The following is a 17659-nucleotide window of genomic DNA, read 5'->3' on the forward strand; positions in this document are numbered from 1 at the left end:
GGCTGAAAGACAGTGGCGGAAGAAGAGAGTAATGGCAAGACAATTTAGAGTGAGAATTCTTCTTGCTTCCAGCTCTCTTTTTGATATACTTGATAGTCAAGGAAATTCACTTAAATGTTATTAGAATCAGTCTGGCATAATGAATATGACAAGATACTCTTTCTTTACTGACGCACTCAGGGGATTATTCATTAAAAAATATCTCATCTGCTTTATAATATATCCAGGCGAAAAAACCCATTATATAAAAATAATACGATAATATTTCCCAGAAGTCAACGCTGACTCTATTTAAAATTGGACTGTTACATTTTCCTCATAAAGTTGGCACCACAGTTTCTTGGATGTGTTTAAAAAAATGAACTTGATTCTAGTTGTAATCAGGTACATTAATGTACAGAACATATTGGGGAAAAAACGTCCAATTTGATCACTATTGTATCAAGACCCAACATACAGTAATCCACTTGGCAGCATTACCAGCCGTGGCAAATAACAGTGGCAAGGAAAAAACAGGCAGAAATTTTGAGCTGAACCAGACTTGTGTTGAACTGCTGTCTACTGACAGTGTTGGGGTTTGAAAGTGTGAGTAGAATGGAGATGCAGTCCTTCATATCAGGCTCTATATACCACGTCCACTGCCTTTGTAAATCATTTTGCGTTGCACATTTCCATTTAGACCCTGATATGACTGTTTTGCATATGTACCATATTGTACTTTGTCACCCTTTAAACTGCTGCTTAGCACTAACAGGATGATTAACTTGCATCCTGACTTGCAGTTTGTTTATAAAAAAATTAATCACTCAACTAGATTATATTTTATACTCCCATCACAGGGCTTAAAACATGACTTTGTGTTCACATGTTACTGTGGTTCCTGATGTGGTCGATCTTTGTGTAGCATTGGTTATTATGCAATACTTACATGGCACAGCTTGTGTCTCTGTTAGTTGTCTCTGCTGTTTTCTAATTCACACATTAAATTGCTTATAGCGAGACTCACTCCTGCAAACTGCAGTCAGCTGGAATCCATCCAATAAATCGGAGTACATGACTTTATTGCTTTGTTGGTCATTTTTATCTTTGTTAGAATCCGATGTAAAAATCCCCAGGATTGTTTTTTGTTGTTGTGAACAAGTAGAAATACGCCATCAAAGGTGGAGGCTGTACCTGCTTAATGCACTTTTTCTCACTCAGCAGCGCCCCTGACCCTCACTTCCTGTGCCCGCTTGAAGGCGTGATTGGTCCATTTCAAAGGGGAAGTGACCACAGTTACGGAAAGTCGAGGCGTAGGCCTGGTGTGTGGTTTATAAAGGGCACCGTTTTGGCAGCAAATACAAAAAGCTGCCTCTGTAGAGTTATATTTTTCCAAAGACCCCCTGCCAAAGCTCATGAATGAAATTGTCCAACAGTTTGTTTCACTCTTGTGACTTCTTTGTTGGCTTTGCTGAGACACGGCTTTGAAGAATTTGTCAGGCTTTTATTGTCATTTGTTAATAACCGGCTTTATTAGAGAAGAGAGTATATTTAGTGCAGCCATGGCTCCATGTGGAAAAACTTAACTCTCATGCTAAGAGAATCTTTCCAACTCCACTTTTTTTTTTCAAGATCGTTTGTGCTTTTCATGGTCTGTTTTATAGGTTACTTTAAATTTAGAAGTTTAGGCGGGGTTCACTGCATTTAGTGGCTAGGCCCACATTCTCTGCCCCACCAAGCACTCGTCTCTTTTGCCGTCTTCACTTGAAAGCTGCAGGACTGGCTCCTGGCTTCCCTCCGAACACTGTAAGTTATTTCTTTTTCATGTTTAAAAGCTATCTACACTTTCTCCTATGTATTGTGTTAGTGTTAGAAGAGCAATTACATCTCCACGGGAGTCGGAGAAAGCAGAAGTTAATCTGTAAACTTGACTTGAATATTCATGAGGTCCAATTTGTTCCGACTTAAGAAGTCACCTTTTTTTTCCCTGTCTTCAAAGCATGTATAAAACTTTTGATTTCAAATTCTGTCTCCTCCATTGGAAAATGACTAGTACAGTTTCTTTTTTTTTTTTCTTTTTTTTTTGCTAAATGGGACATACAAGCCCCCAAAGCCATTTTTGAGTTATTTAGATGATCCCCTCTTTTGTTTTCTCTGTTTATGAATTCATATTCAGAGTTGTTGGAAAAGAAATTGAACTTTTTAAGAAATGAAGAATCGACATGTGTAGGCTGTGGGAGACAGGTTTTTGTCATCGAGGTGTTGAATGTTCCTCAAAACAATTGCTCTACCACAGTAGTTGCTGTACAATGCAACATGAGCTCAGACATTGCCATCTTTGTTCCCTTTAAATTCATTTATAGTGATTTATGGTTCAGTCTACTCATTGTTTCCCTCATCCACTCGATACCCACTTTAGTTCCCAACACCTTCCTGTTTCCAAATGCCGAGCAGCTGACTGTTACAAATCAAACGATCATACGGATCATGCTTTCATGGAGCTTCCCTTGCCACAAAAATTCAGCCTTCATTTTGTAATCTCAGCCTTGTTGCCTCATTGTTCCGACAGGCCTGCTGTGCAAGAATGTCTGTGAGCAATCATCACAAGATAATGTTTAACTTTTTATCTTGATTTCTGGGCTTCTAAAATCCCCACACTGGAGATAAACTAGAGACTCGTTGCTGTACTGCTGTACTGTACTACTTGCAAAATCTGCATCAGTCTGTGTGGCTGCTGTAAAAGTGGCTTGTCATTTTGTTTCAGTTTATCTTTAATACGGCATAATTAGGAGGATTATTTTTATCTGACATTTGAGTGAGTCACGTTCTTGATAGAAACACTTTAATCCCCTCTATTTTGGTAAACATCCCTGAATGCTTTATAACACTTTTGATAAGGTGTGGGCAGAATCGTGATTTTTTTTTAAATGATTTGCAAATAACTTTAGTTCTCCACTACAGACACATAACTGGATGCTGGTGTTAATAATTAATGAATGGATCCCCCACCCCCCTTCTTTAAAGGTTTTTTGGGGGGCTTTTTATTCCTTTATTTAGAGATTGGACAGTGGATAGAGTCAAAAACCATCAAGAGAGAGAGAGAAAGAGAGGGAGAGAGAGTGGGGAATTACATGCTGGAAAGGGGCCACAGGTCAGAGTCAAACCCGGGCCACCCGCTTGGAGAACTATATAAAAAAAACATTGTCTGCGCGAGCTAACTAGGCTTCTGAAGCCCCCTTTCCGCCCTGAAATAACATTTCCCTTGTTTGTTAAATAACACAGATCTAACATTTAATGAACAAGGGGCGCAATTTGCAACTTTTTCCAAACCAATTAAAACCAAACCAACAAACCCTTTGAAAGGCTCCCCTTGAACAATTTCAGTCATAAACACTAGACGTATCCTTCAAACTGGGTTTGTTAACACTGTTATATAGCTCTAACAAAAAAAAGACAATAAAGTTTTGATTTACAACAGTTACTATTTATTCAGTGTTATACAATGTGGATAAATGCTGTTGAAGGAGACTCAAAGAGAAGTGGTTTTTGTTCCACCAATTGCTTTATTTGATTCATTTTCCTGACTGGATGTGAGTCAGCCCCTTTGGACTTCTGTTGGTGGTTGCATGAGTGTGTCCCATTCCTCATGGAGAGAGAAACAAAGCGTCATGTGCAAAATGAATAATCAGATGTCATGGCTGGCGAGCAGATGCTAAGATGTGTCTTGATTTATCCAGAGAGGCAAGCAGTTCAGACCTGATAATGTACTGGCTGTGTTGAGTGAGTAGGCTATTTTTGGGTGACTGTGGGGAGCGTTAGGTTTAAGCTTGATATTTTGGGGCATGGTAAGCGCTTGAAAGGTTATTAGTTGTGTTATCAACAGTGGTCGCCATCACATACCCATCTGCTTATGGGGGTGTGGGGTCTTTTCACAGAGTGCTACATCTTCCTGCCTGGCTCCTGTTTTATGCCTCAGCGCAGCAATGATCTTCCCCTGCGTTAAATTATGTGGCCTTGAGGTATGATGAGAGGAAGATACTCTGGCATACCGTTGAGGTCAGAGGAGTTTATAGAGCACACACACAAAGCCTCAAAGTAGAAATGGGGTGAGTTACTCATGCATTTGCAATTAGTGTGTGCATATGAGATAATGGCACGACTGCTAATTTGTTCACCAGAGATATTGCTGCGATGTGTTTACTGCCGATGTTCGTATGTGTATGGAAACGCACTGACCTGATAAGCAAGAGGGAACTGCAGTTCAGAAATTGTGAACTCACTTGAACAACAATCTGCAGCCTTACTTTTGGTACTAGGCACTGCCATGCTTACAAATGCTTACAAGGACATTGCTTACCTGCGTATGTTTAGCTGGTACCATCGAAGCCAAGCAAATGTTATTACTGAATCAAACTGATCATCAGATCCATTGTTTCGGTACCAAATGTCTTAAAACGATACAATTTCCGTTACTTCATGATCATTTGTATCTTTAGGAAACCTACAGATCTTCAGTCATATCTTTAACCCAAAGCTGCCTTGAGCAAAATGCATAGAGCAGCTGTGGTGCATTCACATTCCCAGGAAAATTCAAACTAGATTACGAGTGATATCTGAGATGGAATACTTTCAAATGGGTCTGTATCCATCTACAGTATATACAACTGAAGTCATTGTCTAAATTACACAAGAACATTGGCATAGTGTTGGTAGAAAAATGTTAACAATGTATTTGAGCAGTTTAAACAGTTTGCAGGAGTTTGCTTGCATTTTTGGGTCATTGAAAAACAAGCAATTATTCTGTACTGCCTATAGGACTTCTATTTAATTGCTGTTATATAGCAGTACATCATTTATTGTGGCAACACTGCTTTTCAGTACTTTAGTTTAGATTTTGTCAGTGCTTTTCTTTTTTCATGCTCCACCACCTCCCCAAATAATGTTGATTCAATCACCAAAGGTAAAAAACAAAACGGTAAAAAAGATCAAACTCAAAGCTTCAGGACTGAAGTTCACAAACCGATGAGGAGGTGAACTTCTTATATGCTATATCTATAACAGGTTGATCATCTTAGGTGGTTATATAATAAACATTAAGAGCTCAACAAAGTAATTACAAGTTGAACTGCTGCAGACATAAATATACTTATGTACCAAATTGACTTGTTAGATTTCCAGCTGTAGTTGAGACATTTTGACTCAAAACGCAAATCTCTAACTCATGTTTGCACTAAAGTCATGGGAGCACTTTAATCATTCAGGAACATACACCATTATTGTACCCATTGACAAGGTACTCAATCGCCGTTTAGCCAATTTCTTTGTTAGCATATTGTTAATAAGAAAATGTTAGAAATCACATAACAGAACAGACATTCTTAACACCCAAAAAAAAAAACAAGTGTCAGGGAAGCCCCTCCATTCTCTATGGGACTTATCTTAGAGTTGCCCTTTACAGTTGAAGGGTATATGCACTAATAGCTTAAGATATTCCAGATGTTTTCAGTACAAGTTTAGCCTTGACATAAACATTTTTAAAGAATGGGATGAGACCTACAGGATGATAGGAGGCCTGAGCTTTTGTCAAGAGTTGCTTTGTTAATGAGCAGGAAGAAGAGCTCTTTGCTGTACTCGCAAGTCCTTGTTATGCTACAAAAGACACAAAGACACTTCTGAAATGTTGCTGGCTGTTTTTTTTTTTTTTTTTTAACTTTTATGATGTTGTTACCAGGCAGTACCCAGGGGAGCACATTTCCATAGCAATAAATGCCAAGCTAATCGCTGTGGTGACTCCCTACTGTGCTAAGAACAAGTTTGTCAGTGTAGTGTGACAGTCACAGCTTCAGGATGCCAGTATCTGTGTTTTGCATGGGAGTGAACATACTGCGATGGCTCCTTGCCAGCAGCCGCTGAGCCCCTTCAGCAGCAACAAGGCCTTTTAACACCCGGCTTTGTTGTTGAACCGTTTTTGTTTCAAGCTGCTGACCTTCGTGCGTCAACTTCAGGGTCCTACACTCGACCTCATTCTCCCCGGTTCTGCTCTGGGGGCTCTTGGCAGGTACAGAGGGTTCGGAGTGACAGTGTAAGATCAGTCACAAAGATGGAGCTTGCAGGAATAAGGAGCAGGAACTGGCTCACCAGGGAAACACGCTGCCTTTATTTGATCTGAATGCTATCCATGAGGCAAAGTCAATCGTTTCTGTGTTCACGGTGGCTTGAAGCTAAGTGGATTTCTATTTGCGCTGTGTCTGAACCACTTAGCTGGAATGCCTTGGCTGGGTGACAGCATTGTGTTTTATTGCAAATCACTTGATAATGGCTATTTAAGCTAAAAAAGAAATCTGTAAAATGATTGCCAAGTGTATGCCGCTTTGAAGTACTCAGCTGGGTAGGAATCTCTGGAAGAAACCATGAATGCTTTTTAAATATACTATCATGATCTGGCAACACCAACAGAAACAAAGACACATCTATTCTCAATACAGACGGCTAGGCAAGCACACAATGCACAGTACAGACAGTTTAACCAGATATTTTGGTAAATCTTCTAAACTTTATTGCAAGAAAAGAAACACATTTCACTTTTCATTTTTGGAAATATATCCTGGTTGAAACAGCTTGACATCCTAGTGCAGCAATTTTATAAATTGAGGTGCAAAATATTTCAATCTGTCTTTCCAACCGTTGGGACCTATTAGCTTTTGTTGGACAAAAGATACCTGGAAAGAAGTTATCTGAGCCATTACCTTGTCTTCCATCCATTTTTGTTTTAAGTTAACATGGACAAGTCAAAAAGCTAAAGCAACACTTGTATGAATATCAAATTTATTGACAAATTAGACCAAATCGTTTCAGCTTGTGTCCTTCATCAGGCCACAAGTCGAAATCATTGATCGTTGACCCTGATGAAGGCCACAAGTTGAAACTAGTCGGCTTAATTTGTCAATAAAGTTGATCTTCATACTACGTGTAGTTGCTGGAGCGTTTTGACCTCTTCAAGCCTTTCACTCTTCATGCACCTTGGTAATTGGTGAAGTTGTGCCAGAAAACCTCACTTTATTTAACACGGACATGCAGTAACAATAATGCTGTAACATTTACCAATGAACAAGTCCCAAATGCACTGCTCTTAGTGTTTATAGCAAAATGCTAATTTCCAACAACTTCCCATGGGAGGCTTTAAGAAGTAACAGATCAAGAAAAATAAAACAGAAAAGAAAATCAAAACAGTTCAGTTGTTAATGCAAGACAGAGAAAATACATTTGCAAGAGGTGCGCTGTTTAACACATACTAGAAACATTTGTGAGCTTGTTGGAACCATGTTGTTTCTCCTTCAGTCATGATTTAATACTTTTGTTAAAAACATTAAAGCTGTGTAGCATTTCCACTCCTTCACTTTTACACAGCTCAGCTAAAATTGGAAATGTCAACATGGAGTTTTAGTTGAGGACCAAACAACATCTAAAACGTTAAAACGTTATCATCTATGATAGCTGACAGGTTCCAGGAAACAATCTTGGCCTATGGATTCTGAAGTTTTGGGTTCTTGTCTTGTCCTGTTTAGATACAACAAGTCTGCTTAAACCTTGATTAGTCAATTCTACCCAAAATAACTGGAACTAGAACACCAATAGCTATGAAATTATGTTCACTCCCCTACAGATTCTGCATATATATAGATAATTATTTAGAGAAAATAGTTATTTTTTACCATAACCACATTTAATCACACCTTTAATGGGATATGTATTTATTTTCCCCCAAATAAGTCAATGACAAATATATAAGCAGACAAAATAGAAAGGTTGTATTGATTTGGGCCTATCTTACCTGTGACCGATTCATTCTGTACCCTTCAAAAAAAGTCATGGACTTTGGGACGAATGCCGAAAAAATCAGAACTTATTTAGATCCATAAATACCTGCAATGGGCCCCCGCTCTTTCCTTTTCCAGTGGGTTTTTTTTTACATCCTCATTCGAAAGTTTGTATAGTTTAGATATAGAATTGGTCATTCGAATTGGTCATTCGAATTGGTCATTCGAAAGAAACAACCAACCTAATGCGAAACAAGTTGTGCTTTCTGATCAGTCCCCAACAGAAACCATACAGCTTGAAAACTAGAAAAGGCTCATACAGTATGAATACATTTTGCTAGGAATCTCAACACTAATGAACAATGCTTTCCCACCAATACCCACAGAGGCATCTCATAAAAACAAATTTGATGGATTGTTTTGGAAGGCATTGGCAGAGTAACTTCTAGGACTTGATTGAGTTGTTTTCATGTTGTACTTGATCACATGATGTTGATAGAGGTTTCTAATCCACCCACATGAATATCACCAATAGGGCCCAGGTATTAATAAGCTTTAAGAGGTTGTATTACAGTCTGGAAGTGTACCAAATAAACTGGTTACTCAGTGTAATTTGCCCTTCAGAAGGTTGTAGCGTAATGTTATGTAACAACTTATCCACTCGAGGGTTTTCACATCCAGAGCCCTCTTTTGAACATCTCTAAATCAGCAGTTGAGAAGTCCCACCTGCTCTTACTGTCTCTAATGGAATTTTCCTGGCGTCTGGATCTGTTACCTGGGTTATCAATGTTTCATTAGATTAGACATGACGGCAGCATCACTTGGCTTCTCTTAAATGGACTCTATCTCAATCTTAACAGGCCTCTCATAGCTGAGGCATTGCTTCAGCCAAGGGTAAAGGCCAGTAGGTCAGTGTGCTGCTGACAACAGGGCGATGATGTCACCTTCTTTCCCGGGTGGTATTAATCATTCACAGATTTATTTATTTATGAGTTGTGTTGATGAACGTCCATGTTGAGGAAACTGGTTTGGAGCCCTGTGAGCACGTTATCTGTAAGTTGCTGGTACTGCAAAGTACAAACGCAAATGTGTCTGCCATTGTAATTAATACAATGGCTTCTATTGATTTAAGGAGTACTTAGAAGGTTAGAGGAGTAATTGATTAGTCAGCTGAAAGAAAATCAGTTTTCATTCATCAAATTAAATGGCATTACATTTGCAACATACAGCTCATTAAATATCAAACTTATATCAGATGTAGGTTCTTCAGTTGTTTGGATACAATACCAGTATTGGTACAAACAAAAATGGGAATCAAGTATTCAAGTACTGCAATTATGCAAGTCAAAAATCCATTTGAATTCCATAATTTAATACCCCCTCCCCCAATACAAAACATGTTAGTAGTTTCAGTTAATTTATCATGAAACACAAAAAAAAAAAAAAACCCAGCACAGAGCAAGTGGAATTTTTATGTCAGTCAAAGCTATAGAAACATCAGCAATGTTGTTTTTTCCACCAATTATGAACACATTTATTTGGATTGAACTTATACCACAAGAATACTTGGCCTTACGCAAGTCTTGGTATCAGAATCAGTATTGTGAAGGAACAGATTAACATTTTAAGCACCCACCCCACAGGAAACAAGAACCCTGAGGTTTGAGTCTGATGTACTTTTTGGATGATAAAAATATCAATGTAAAATGTATGTATGTAAAAACAACAGAGAAAATGCATTTCTTTTCAAGCTATTTCAGTATTCAAAGACTGTGATACTTGAATAAGTGAACAGCCAGGAACAAAATTAAAATAGATATTCATTATCATTTATGTAATACAATCATGTTCTTACTAACAGTGTTGTTCATCTCTTTATTCAGATTCAGACAACTTTATTAATCCCAGAAGGGCAATTCAGTTTCACAGCCTATACTGAGTCATTGAAAGAAGCCAAGACAACATAAAGGAAAGAAACTCATCACAGCAGCATTCAGACAGTTACATTCACATGTCAGTAACAAAAATTCAACAGACAAACAGGTCGCCCAATGAGAACTCGAGCAATCTAGAATTTCAACAGCAGGAATGTGTCTTAGATACATAAAACGAATGGACCTTACAGGTGACCTCACCATACAATCACAGTCCATGCAATAGTTATTCAGCATTCAACAGCCTTTAGCCTGCAGAGTTGGTGGGAATATGGCAGATGGTGCGGCGCCTGAGTCAGTCATTTATGCTTATATTAAAAGGAATATCACTTCTTTTTTTTTAAATTTGTAAAAGCACATGATGGATGCACGGCAGGGAACTAATAAAGGATGTAAAAATGTATCGGTTGGAACAGATGTGACAGTGACTTATAAGGTATAGGTCAAAGTGTAACATCAGAGTCAGCAATAAAAATGAAATAGTGTTGGGCCACCTGCATGTAGTATGTGTTGGTGCCCGAGTTCTTTTCTGTAGCCACTTGGCATTAGTCCATGGTGAATGTCAAATGATGCACCGTTAATCTGATAAAAACCAATATGTTTTAACTTTGCCTCTCTTCTCTTGGCAGGTATATCTCATCAATGTCACCTACTCTGACAACACATCCCACATCATCTACAGAAGATACAGCAAATTCTTTGACCTACAGGTAATCTTCAATCACTCAACGCTCCCCTCCATGCTCAATGCAGGGTTCTTGTTTGTGCGGAAATCCTCATTTCCTCTGCTGATGATATATTTGACCATGTCTACCCTGTGAACTTTCTGCATTGTTTTGTATAGATTAATGTCTAAGCCCCGCAACTGTTCACTGCTGCCGTTGCTATTCCTGTGTTCTCCACACCTCGTCACCCCAATGAATCAATGTATGTGTTAGTAATTGGTCGGGGAGCAGGGGAGACATGGTTTGTATCCCTTTCGCCTCGTAGAGATGCTGCAGTGTACGCATCTCTATCTCTCTTTTCTGTCTATATTTCACCCCTGCTTCTTTCGCCCCTCTCCCTCTTCCTTCTCATCTCATCTCTCTCTTACCCTCAAAACGTCAGGGAGCTGACAGGCCTACTTTATAGTACAAGCAAGAAATCCACAGGGGAAGTAAATTTAATGCGCCGTGCTTTACAGTGGGTTGCTGTTGCATTTTCTCGGGGAAGGCTGCTCAGACTGGTTTGATTCTTTACAAAGTTATATGCTGGAGGTCTTCATCTGTTTTCTTTAGAGCCTTATTGATATGGAATTTTTTTTTTTACAAAAGATGATCAATAATGAGCTCAGAAAAAACTCCCATATTACTGATACAGTGGCCTACTTAGTTGCGCCTTTGAGCTGGAATAAAAAACAAAACTGTTTTGCACAGATATGCAGAAAAAAAAGACTTTATCAATGTACTGTATATTTGGCCTTATTATAACAGGCCTGTCAACATTTTCTCATATGTAAGACGGTCTGCTTGGCTTTGATGCTCTGCTACATGTGCTGCAGACATTATTGCTAAGAATGTTCGGAACTATGAAAATGATATATCTCTTCTGTCAAAACAACTTGATGACACCATTTTCAAAAAACACCCCAAGAATGTTTAATGCATTATATCTTCTGAAAGGAAAAAAAATGTATAGGCTGCTTTGACACTGACATATCTGTGAAAGGAACATTTTTACAGATAATATTAGCCTCAGTTTGCATCAAGTTTTGTAGGCTTGGCTCGGATAGTTTACTCTCTTTCTTTTAAGTGTCAAGGTCTCTCTTCAGGACTCTATTTGTTTTGGACTTGAGCACCAGTTCCAGTGAAAACCCTGCATTGTGTCTCTCAGTTTCCAAATGGGTATGAATGTTTGTGTACTCTTAGCTCTTGCACCCTCAGCTTGCTGCAAGCTGATAGCATATGTATATTGGACCAGAGGTCTCAGGGTCAGTAGTAACTATGAAGGGGGCCATAGTGAGAGAGTTACAGGGGGCACATCTCAATAGCCCCCAGTGTGCATGGTCAGTGGAGGAAAGGTCTTTTCTGAAAGATCCCATTGATAACCAGTGGTGGAAAATGGACCCCCCTCAAACAGCTTACTCCCGATGGTGCATAAAAGACAAGAGGTACAATAATAAACATGGAAAGAAATAGCCAGGATATTCCTTCATGCTGGAACAGTCAGAGAAGAGACGAGTGGATGCATGGCTTACACCTGGTGTTCAGCGTCTTACAAACACAAGCTTGGTCCGCAAATTAAAAATAGAAGATCATTATTTTTTAAATACTTTTTGAAAGCATGAACATGACCTATATACGACGTGCATTTATGGAGATACATCAAGTGAGGGGGGGCTGCAGAGGGACTCAGAGTTGGGGCTTCAGTGCCTTGCTCAAGGGCAACTCTGCAATACTCAGGGAGCGAACTGGAATCCCTCCAGCAACCACTCTCAGTCCCATACATGGTCCATTCCAAGACTTGAACCGGTGACCCTCTGGTTCCCAAAACCAAGTTTCCCCCCAGACGTTGCTACTGCCTCGCCAAATTGCCTGGGAGGAAACTAATGAACTTTAATGGTTCATGGATGGCTTGGCACAAAAGCGCTCCCAGTCTGCGGCCACATTTTGTTAGCTTTGTCAAAAGTCGCAGGTCAAAGGTCACCCAACTTGGACTGCACTTTATTGAGTCATCAGAGAAAGCGGCTCTCTCATGGGCAACGTTTTCCAGAGTTTGCTGGAGTTAAGCTAAATCTTTTGGGGAAATCCACTGCTTAAATAACCAGGGATTCCATTTTAAAGAACACTGCAACATATCTGCACCAGCACTTCACTGCTCATTTCTTACTCTGCCTAGTTCTTTTATCTACCCATTTGCTGTGACACTTGTGAATAAAACTACCTCTAACAGTCCTGACATACTTGTTTTCTTATACTGAGGAATCCTCCATCACTGCCGGTATATGGATCAAAAACTGAGTTCTCTTGCCAACCTTTGATCTCGCCTGATGCCTTTGATGGTCCCATTGTTTTTTAGAGCAACCTGGAGCCTCTCCTGTCCAAACATTTGTCTACAGCAGAGACCCTGCTGCTCTCAGCAGCCCTGCTAACCCTTCGAGGGGAGAAACATAGATGGCCTCTCTGAAACTGTTGGAGAGCGCTTTAACCATAGCTTTGGCAAAGGCCACTGGGGATTTCAAGAGTGTTTCTTAGTAATAACCAGCACATGCTCTCTTTTCCTGGAAATGTACTGGCTTTGGTTCTGGACAGGCGGAGCAGATGTTCCTTTGACTTATTATGCCTAAATTTGATCTGAAAAGCAACTGCACAAGATGCATGGTCCAGAGGAAGTGAGTTTGATGTACTGACCATAACATACATACATCTAATGTAATTTTTCTCTTTGTTCTCCCATCTCAAAAAGCTTTGCTCTACTGACTTCTCATCTGCCAACACCTCCTGGAAAACGATGAATTTAAATGCATCCTGTCACTTTCCCAAGTGTTTCGCCTATTGTGATGCCTGCGCTGATAAAAACGTGTTAATGTTAAAATAACTGGAGCCACAGCAGTATTATGTAGTGGCCCTTTGAGAAAAAAGGAGCCATTTACCATATTGTTATTTTTTTCTCTCGCTATTTTGGCATGGTACTTTTATTCTGTCAAGAGTCTGTTAGATCTCACGCTGTCCATTTCTTTGGTGATAAAGGAGAAACTCTCTCTCTGCCGTCCATTGCCGTATTTCCATTTATTCTTTTCTAACAGTCGTTTTGGGTGCTGGAGCCGCCTTGCTGGAGTGGAGTTTTTGTTGGCTCTTGCACATTGAACCAGGACAATCCACAAACTTGGCTGTACCAGAGTCATAACATTTTCATGCAAAATTAATACAGTATGCCTTTCCTCATCTAGGCGTCTAGTCATTCAGTAAGGACCCTTTTCTCATCAGTTAAAGTCTATTTTTAACGAACACATGACTTTAACCACCAGGTCTATCTGCTCTCCAGAGGACGAGATGCAGGTAGTTCCGCTCTTGGTTACAAGCACTTAGAAACAAGCGAGCAGCAGTTCAGCCCGCAGCCCCCTCAACATCCTGAAAACAACATTAAACAAATTAAGAAGCTGTTTTTAATTTTTTTTTATTGTTTTAATCACTGTCTTTGATTTAGAAAGATGTAAACCTCTGTGGAAGATAATTCAAAACAATGAACACTGAATCTTAACCTTGAAATAAGCTGAGCACCCACAGGAGTATACCAAAAGCTCAGCTCTTGGTCCCTCCTGACAGTGTCCACTGAAGAAATATTGACTAGTCAATGTACTTTTACACCACAGGTCACACCTACCCATTCATACCAATTCACACACTGATGGTATAGGCTGCTATGTAAAGTGTCCATCAATATAAGTTAATCCTATTCACATATACACCGCTGACGAAGCAGTAGAGCAACGTGGGGGTAAGTGTCTTGCCCAAAGACACATCAGACTTGCGGTTGCGGGAGTTAGGGATCAAACCTCTGACCTTCTGGTTGAGAGATGACCGACTCTACCACTGATCCACGGCCGTCCTGGTGTTTTAGTCACCGGGTGGTTTTCAAGAGACGGGGTAGTCGACCTCTGGGGATCGTTCTAAATGTTACTGAAAACTGCTCGAATGGTTATCATTGAAGAGGCACTGCGAGACTTGGTTTGGGAGATTGCCCTGATATTTGAAGATAGCCCTACTACATACCTCACTAATAGGCATGGTACAAGGCAGGAAAAAGGCAAGTCAAGGCAGACAGAGGCTTGTTTATACACATATCTTCCACATCATTACATATATGTGTCACCCAAATTCTAACAAGCCCGGCATACATTTAGTATTATCCATCCCCACACCCTCACATGCCTCCCCTACCTTGTTCTTCTGATTGTCCACTAGAGAACCGCTCATACCTCATCAGGGTATGACTGACTCTTCCAGCACCTCTGTGGTTTTGTCACAGCAATTCCTGAATGAGTCAAACAGTTTGTCCTTCTGTCAGAAGTAAGCCGCCTAAGTTTCTCTTCAGCAGGGAGGAAACCAGGACAAGGAGGGAGGGGGGGGGGGAGGGGGGACAGGTCATCTGGAGAGGCCCTGAGGAGGGAAAACACAGTAAGGAGTTAGAGGAGGATGATCATGATGCTGGTGGTGATAATGAGGCAGAGGAGGACAGTGATGAAAGATATGAAAGGGATTATGGTAATGAGGATGACAGCGATACCAGTGGCGTTTGGTGATTAAGTTCCGTGCTGTTGTTGCTGACGACATCGATGATGCAGATGGGAGCAGTGAAAGATGGTGAGATATTGTGGATCTCAGGGTCACTTATGAGAAAATGAGGAGTGGGTGAGTTTGCCCTTGGTGTCCTTGGGCCCTTAGCAAAGTTTTTTTTTTGTATATTTAAGGGCTGTGGCATGGCTCACCATGTGAGAGAAGGACACACTCTGACTCACGCTTTTTATGAAGGCCCTTTGGTTTGTATTCTGCCCTCACACGCCGAAACAAACCTCTCTTTACTCTTTCCAAGTCTGTCCTTGTTTGAGCCTCCCCGCAGCAACTGAATATTCAGTTTGCTTTCGTTTGACTGTTACATTTCTCTAGTATCCCATTTTCGTTAGAGTTTAGTGTACCTTTGAAGAACCAATGTGTGATATTAGTCACTTTTATCTTTAGTCTCAAGGTCAAAACTCAATCCTTTTTAGAGAAAGCTTTTTGCAAGCCCCTCAACAAACAGCATGTTGTGTTTAAGGCAGAAAATTATACAGTAGCTGTGGCCAAAGCGCTTTAAAGGAAGGTCACTGAATTGGGACTCTCTAACCTCTAAGTGGGCGGGTTGATGGAAACATATGTCTAGACCACAAGGCATTATCGGTATGCCATCCTCGAGGATAAATCGCTGAATACCCTGCAGCCTTTTTGTCCTTGAAGTGCTCTGTGGACGTACTGTAACTCATCTGAATGAGGTAGCCCATTGTTTCAGGTCGAGGATAAAGGGCTGTTTTATTTTATTTATGTACTTGTGTGTGTGTGAAAGACAGGGGAGTGCAGGAAACATACTTTTTAGCTTCCAATGAGAGTCAGAGGAAGGACACCTACACACAAACAACACAAGACCTGTTCTTTGTGAGTTACAATCGAGTGTTTGACAGGACGGCCCAGGCCTGGTCCTCTCTGGAGTTCGAGCAGGGGGGGGGGGGGGGGGGGGGGTATGCAGTGTTTCCCACAGCCATGGAGAAGGGATCAGGAGAGTGGGCTAAATTTAGGATGAATGAGAACAGTTCAGCCATTTGTGGGATGTTTCCATGCTTCAAGAAGCTAAGCAGTGTGACTGTGAGGTGACTGGGCCACATTCAGGGAATCAGAGAGATTTCCCGTCTGTCCCCTGAAATGTGTGAAAGACAGAAGAAGAGACGGGGTTGGAGAGTCTACGGAGGAAACTTGATGTTTAATGTCGGAGGATAGGTTGAATAAAAGGAGATACATTTGATTTAAAAAAAGAAATTAGGAACAAAGGAAGATGTTTTTTAAAAACCAAAAAACATCCTATATTAGAGACAAGTTCAAGTGTTTGTGAAGACCAAAATGTGCAAAATAATAATGGATTTGGAGAAACCCTGGCTGAGGATACTAGACATGGCGTAAGCTTTGAGATCAACACCTAAATAACAATTCAAGATTGAAGGAAGCATTTCCAGTTGGGAACAAACTTTGCTTTTAGCTAAGTGTTTGTGTGCACATGATGGCTAAACTGTGTATGTTTGGAGTGCCAGCGCTGCACATCCTCAAAAATGAACGCCACTATTCTGTCGCAAGATGTAGTATCCACATGAACAGTGGGGGCAGTGTATAGGCTGAGGGTCAACATTCAAGCTCTGCAGCCGAGACACAAGGCCTGCCTGTCGGCGGCGGTGAGGACGAGGAGCCCAGGCCGGCTTGAGCTGGGGCGGACTGGTAGTGTCAGTGCTCTCACTGTTTGTCTATGAACACAGAGTCTGTTTTCTGCCAGGAATTTCCAAGATCAATTCTGGAAGAAATCTCTGAACCAGTTGAGGAAATGGTCTTATGTGTTGAAGTAAATATGTCTGTATATCTGACCTTAGTGGGAGTGGCCTGCAGTGCTGTGCATTCTGGGATTTGGTGTCTTTCATCCACGAGCCAAAAAGACACTTTCTGCCTTTTCTTGTCCAAGAAGGCACCAACTTCAAAATGTATTTCACATTTCTACTACATACATGACCCATTGTCAATACAGATTCATGTTTCAACAGGTGAAGTATCCCTTTAAGTGTCGTCATGTTGTTTGCATCCTGCACTTCAAGTAGTTGCATATGGCCTGAGCTCTGTGGCGTGCTCTCCAGTAAATATGCATAGTGGATAGCCCATATAAGAATATCTCTTGCCTTAAGTCTTAGCTTAAGAAGCACAGACCTTTTCTTCATTGATCCCATATGTTTATGTAAGACATTTAGGTAGTGTGAGAAGGGGAGGGGGGTTACTTTATGTTTGTTTTCTTTGTGTTGAGGTAGAGGCCTTCCAAAACCTCTGCATGTATGGACACAGGCTGAGGATGGGATTCATGAAAACATGTCAGTTATTCTCTATTTTCACGTCTTTTTCTCTCAAGGTGAATTCATGTCAAAGATCTGTTTTTGCTGTATACAGATTTATACATCTCTGCTCACCTTTATTCTTTCCCTCTAACATCCCGCTCTCACTCCTCCTCTTCTGACTTTTTCTGGTGACGATCGCTGTGTTTGATTGAATACAGTTTATACTATGGTCTGTGTCAGGCCTAAATCGGGCAGCAAGATGTCCGTTCATTTCTGAGAGAATAAACGCCCACTCAGTAGTTCTATTGTAACTGTTTAGCATTCTAAATTAAAGA

At 40.5% G+C, this 17659-nt stretch overlaps 1 protein-coding gene across 2 annotated transcripts in view; it reads left to right on the forward strand.

Moving 5' to 3' along the window:
* Window positions 1-17659, forward strand: part of sh3pxd2aa (SH3 and PX domains 2Aa) — a 126881-nt gene that overhangs the window by 6812 nt on the left and 102410 nt on the right. For both annotated transcript variants that reach the window (XM_065966599.1, XM_029278305.2), the window contains exon 2: window positions 10360-10440. In XM_065966599.1, the coding sequence (XP_065822671.1) occupies window positions 10360-10440 (81 nt within the window). The remainder of the gene's footprint in view (window positions 1-10359; window positions 10441-17659) is intronic.

The sequence above is a fragment of the Labrus bergylta genome, chromosome 1 (assembly GCF_963930695.1).
Source record: "Labrus bergylta chromosome 1, fLabBer1.1, whole genome shotgun sequence".
NCBI lineage: Eukaryota > Metazoa > Chordata > Actinopteri > Labriformes > Labridae > Labrus > Labrus bergylta.